Here is a 5,652-nt window from a genome sequence, read left to right as displayed (position 1 = left end):
TAAATTCATAAGGACAAGTCTTTTCCACTGTAAGCATCATCCCTAGAATTAACAAACATTTCTGGGAATCCTGAGCTTCAGAGTCAAGATCTTAAAACTTATATTACACAGAAACAAATATCCCCTATAGGTGTGTGTTCCTGTATACCAGAGGAAATGGGAGAAATATGAAGAAGAGCTCCACTCCTCATAAAAAGAAAACCTGGATGGGAAAATTATACACACTCTAATTTCAAAACTTTTATCTCCACAATTCCCACATCAACAGAGAATTCAAATATGACTGAGGATAACCACTCCTTGACAACTGAATTTATCCTCATAGGATTTAGTAATCACCCAGAGCTGAGGACCATTCTGTTTCTGGTGTTCCTTACCATCTACCTGATCACCATGGTGGGAAACCTTGGTCTGGTGGCACTGATATTTACAGAGCATCGTCTTCACACACCAATGTACATCTTTCTGGGTAACCTCGCTCTGATGGATTCCTGTTGTTCCAGTGCCATCACCCCCAAGATGCTACAGAACTTCTTTTCCAAGGACAGAATCATTTCCCTCTATGAATGCATGGCACAATTTTATTTTCTCTGCTTTGCTGAAACTGCAGACTGCTTTCTCCTGGCAGCAATGGCCTATGATCGCTATGTGGCCATCTGCAACCCACTGCAGTACCACACCAGGATGTCCAAGAAACTCTGCCTTCAGATGACCACAGGGGCCTATATAGCTGGAAACGTGCATCCCATGATTCATACAGGCTTTCTCTTTAGGTTAGCTTTCTGTAGATTTAATCAAATTAATCACTTTTTTTGTGATCTTATTCCATTGTTCAGACTCTCCTGTGTTGACACTTACATCAATGAATTGATGTTATTTACCTTTGCTGGGTCAGTTTCGATCTTTACTATTACCGTAGTAATAATCTCTTACCTTTTCATCCTTTTCACAATTTTCACAATGAAATCCAACAAGGGAAGAGGCAAAGCCTTATCTACCTGTGCATCCCACTTTCTCTCTGTCTCAATATTCTATGGTTCTCTTCTCTTCATGTATGTTCGACCAAATTCCAGGAATGAAGGAGATAAAGATATACCTGTTGCTATTTTTTATACTCTCGTGATTCCTTTATTAAACCCTTTTATTTATAGCCTAAGAAATAAGGAAGTACTAAATGTTACCAAAAAATTTATGAAGAAGATTTCATAACATTATGAAACAAATACTATTCCATATGGATAACTGATTTGAATCTGATTAAACTTTTTTCTGAATCAACAGCACTGAGAAGGTGGAAAATGGGTGTTTCATATATAACATTAAATTACTAAAACATGATGGTGTGTCAATCAAATAACCAAATGTAAATGGTTTTCCAAAATATAAGCTGCTAGGTTTCATCAGGAGTGAGCTAAAAAATTACCCTTCAGGTCACAATTGTGTCAGGGCGTAATTAGTTACACTTCATTACTATGTTTCAGAGTATAGTAAGTTGCAATTTTCAACAAATTCCACAAATGCAAGGAATTAAAATCACTACATATAAAGGTCACCTCCATTTAATATTTTTGCATAATTTCTGGAATCCCAAGGCGTAATCATACAAATTCCTCATATCCCAAATCTGCTTCAGCAACACCATCTGACAAAATTAAACTATATACTTCAATTTGATTCTCAATTTTTAATTGTTCCAGAGATTGTTTCAATATGAAACCACAGAGAATATATATTCCATAATCAAGAACATTTTCCTCTTTAGAATTAGTGAATTTTCTCTCAAGTTCTCTAAATTGCATTATCTGAACATTCGTGGCACATAAATCTCTATTGAAGATGATGCTACTTATATTGACATCACTATGGATTTGATATTTTCATGTAGTTCGAACGGTTGACCACCATATATGATGGTGCAATTCCTGAACATATACTTAAATAAAGCTTTTTCTCTATGATATTATTATTTGTCCTGCTTGTTATTAAGAATAGAACTACCCCTGAACTGGTTCCAGTATAATTTTTTTGTTTTATCTTTTTAGGGCCACACATGTGGCATATGGATGTTCCCAGGCTAGGGATCCAATCAGAGCTTCATTTGCTGGCCTATGCCACAGCCATAGCAACATAGAATCCAAGCTACATATATGACTTCCCCCATAGCTCATGGCAACTCATTCAGTTGTTTGAATACTTACGTATTTCGGGTATTAACCTTAATTTTTAAAAATTATGAGTTTTGATAATTCTCTTTGTAAAATCTTCTTCAGATTAACAGACTCAATTTATGGAAGTGGTCACTAAGCATCACTGTAAGGACCACCAAAGAAGTCATTAAGGATCATTGGTAGGACCCTGAAAACACGTTCACCCATCCCAGGTCACTGGAATGGAGCTGGACTTGAATCAATATTATTTTTCCCCATACCACTGTACAGCTGTTATAAGAAGTATGAGTTATAGCTAACCATAAAATTTTTACTATACAACAAGGAAATTGTTTGCACAAATGAACAAAACTCAGTGTAGATTAGATATAATCCATGGTAGATTGTGTTGGATATGTAAGACATGCTGCAGAGTCTATAAAGTGGAAATTAATATGACCAAGGGCATTTATTTAGCTTTATTGAGTAGCATTATATATAAACTATGCTTTAGGAAAAGGAAGAAATGTTCAATATATTTTGGCAAAATTCAACAAGAATAATGGCATGAAGAGAATCAATGTTTATGGAAATGCATATGACATAAAAAGGTGATAATCAAATGAATATTTCATTCCTTAGTTCTCTGAGTTTATTTTCTCTAAAATCAAACAGTACTTTCATTTATCTATAGGAACCATCGAAGAATTCTTAAGATATAAACATGTCTATTGTATGATATTTTAAAACATTTACACTGTTGGGAGATATATATAAAAAGATTCTGATCAATGAAAAAATTAAACCTATATATACATATATGTACATATATGTGATTTTATTTTATTTTATTTTTTTGTCTTTTGTCTTTTTGTCGTTGTTGTTGTTGTTGTTGCTATTTCTTGGGCCGCTCCCGCGGCATATGGAGGTTCCCAGGCTAGGGGTTGAATCGGAGCTGTAGCCACCGGCCTACGCCAGAGCCACAGCAACGCAGGATCCGAGCCGCGTCTGCAACCTACACCACAGCTCACGGCAATGCCGGATCGTTAACCCAATGAGCAAGGGCAGGGACCGAACCCGCAACCTCATGGTTCCTAGTCGGATTCGTTAACCACTGCGCCACGACGGGAACTCCCATATATGTGATTTTAAATTTACTTAAGGATCTCTAATATAAAAATTGAAACTAAAATTATATTAGCACAATGAAGCAAATATGAGTACCTAGATTTATAAACTATAATTGCATATTCATGAAGACAAACCCTTGCCAGTGTAAGCATCCACTCTGTAATTATCAAAAACAGTCTTAGGGAATTTTGAGTTTCAGATTTGAGGTCATAGGAATTGACCTGTTATGGGAATGAATGTCCCCTAGAAGTCTGTGTGCTTGTATCACAGGATGTTAGGAGGAGCTTAAAGAAAAACTCACACTTTGTTATGAAAAGAAAATGTTAACAGGAAAGCTATATATATTCTAAATTAAAGTCTTTTTTTTCTGTCTTTTTGCCTTTTCTAGGGCCGCTCCCATGGCATATGGAGGTTCCCATGCTAAGGGTCTAATTGGAGCTGTAGATGTCAGCCTATGCCAGAGCCACAGCAACACGGGATCCAAGCGCATCTGCAGCCTACACCACAGCTCATGGCAACACCAGATCCTTAATCCACTGAGCAAGGCCAGGGATCGAACCTGCAACCTCATGGTTCCCAGTCAGATTCGTTAACCACAGCACCAGGCTGGGAACTCCCTAAATTAGAATCTTAGTCTCCATAGTTCCTGTCTTAACAAGGAAGACATGACTTGGTATAACCAAAACTTGACAATGGAGTTTATCCTCACATGATTTACAGATCATCCGAGCTGAAGACTCTTCTGTTTCTAGTGTTCCTTACCATCTATCTGATCACCATAGTGGGAAACATTGCTCTGGTGGCATTGATATTTATAAAGTGTTGTCTTCACACACCAATGTACATCTTTCTGGGTAACCTCCCTCTGATGGATTCTTGTTCCTGTTCCATTACCCCCAAGATGCTTGAGAATTTCTTCTCTAAGAACAGAATAATTTCCCAATATGAATGCATGGCACAAATTTATTCTCTCTACCTAGCTGAAGCTGCAGATTCTTTTCTCCTCCTTTGTTGACCTTTATATCAATGAATTGATGGTATTTATCTTCACTACTAAAATTTTATTTTATTTTATTTTATTTTATTTTATTTTATTTTATTTGTCTTTTTTTAGGGCTGCAACCACAGCATATGGAGGATCCCAGGCTAGGGGTCTAATCAGAGCTGAAGCCGCCAGCCTATGCCAGAGCCACAGCAATGACAGGTCCAAGCTGCATTTACCACCTACACCACAGCTCATGGCAATGCCAGATCCTTAACCCACTGAGCAAGGCCAGGGATTGAATCCACAACCTCATGGTTCCTAGTCAGATTCCTTAACCACTGAGTCATGAAGGGAACTCTGTATCTTCATTATTAAAATTTTAATCTTCACTATTACCATAGTAATAATATCTTGCATTTTTACCCTTTTAATTTTCACAATGAAATCCAACAAGGGCAGAGGCAAAGCCTTATCTTTTTATGTATCCCACTTTCTGCCTCAATATTCTATGGATCTCTTCTCTTCATGTACATTTGACCAAATTCAGTTAAAGAAGAAAATAAAGATATACCTGTGTTTGTTTAATATACTTTAGTGATTCTTTTATTAAACCCCTTTATCTGGAGAAATTGATGGGAAAACAATCATAGTAGGAGATTCTAACACCCACACTCTCATCAATGGACAGATCCTCTAGACAGAAAATCAATAAAGCATCCTATAGCGTAAAGGAAACAATAGAAAAGTTAGACTTAATTGACATCTTAAGGACATTACATGCAAAAAAAATCAGAATAAACATTCTTCTCAAGTGCACATGGAACATTCTCATGAATTGATCACATATTGGGCCACAAAGCTAACTTCGACGAATTTAGGAGGATAGAAATTATTTCAGGTATCTTCTCTGAGCACAATGGCATGAAACTAGAAATCAACCACAGGAAAAGAAATGAGAAAAACAAACTACATGGAGACTAAACAACATGCTACTAAAAAACCGATGGGTCAATGAGGAAATCAAGAAGGAAATTAAAAAATAACTTGAGACAGATGATAATGAAAACACACTACTCAAAATCTATGGGATGCTGCAAAAGCAGTGCTCAGAGGGAAGTTCATAGCAATACAGACCTTCCTCAAAAAAGAACAAAAATCTCAAATTGACAACTTAATCCACCACCTAAATGAAATAGAAAAAGAATAACAAAAAAAAACCCAAAGTCAGCAGAAGAAAGGAAATCATAAAGATTAAAGAGGAAATCAATAAAATAGATATTCAAAAAAATAGACAAAATCAATCAAACCAAGAGCTGAAAAGGTAAACAAAATTGACAAAACTCTGGATAGACTCACCAAGAAGAGGATAGAAATAAAACCCCCCAAAAA

General features: G+C 36.4%; 1 protein-coding gene across 1 annotated transcript; it reads left to right on the top strand.

Annotated features, from left to right (window-relative positions):
• The first annotated feature begins 279 nt into the window (after positions 1-279).
• LOC146397783 (olfactory receptor 5K3-like) lies at positions 280-1,209 on the top strand. The gene has a single exon (XM_084992465.1). It carries the CDS (start codon positions 280-282, stop codon positions 1,207-1,209), a length of 930 nt encoding a protein of 309 aa, XP_084848591.1.
• The last annotated feature ends 4,443 nt before the right edge of the window (positions 1,210-5,652 follow it).

This window comes from Sus scrofa, chromosome 13, assembly GCF_054392235.1.
Source record: "Sus scrofa isolate SSC_HxYL_T2T_F1_AM1 chromosome 13, Sscrofa_HxYL_maternal_Yorkshire_Landrace_v2.0, whole genome shotgun sequence".
NCBI lineage: Eukaryota > Metazoa > Chordata > Mammalia > Artiodactyla > Suidae > Sus > Sus scrofa.
This window is presented reverse-complemented; position numbering and strand designations above follow the sequence as displayed.

What these genes read in the sequence shown, in the direction of transcription:
- LOC146397783 (XM_084992465.1), top strand. Translation starts at nt 280, where the DNA reads ATGACTGAGGATAACCACTCCTTGACAACTGAATTTATCCTCATAGGA.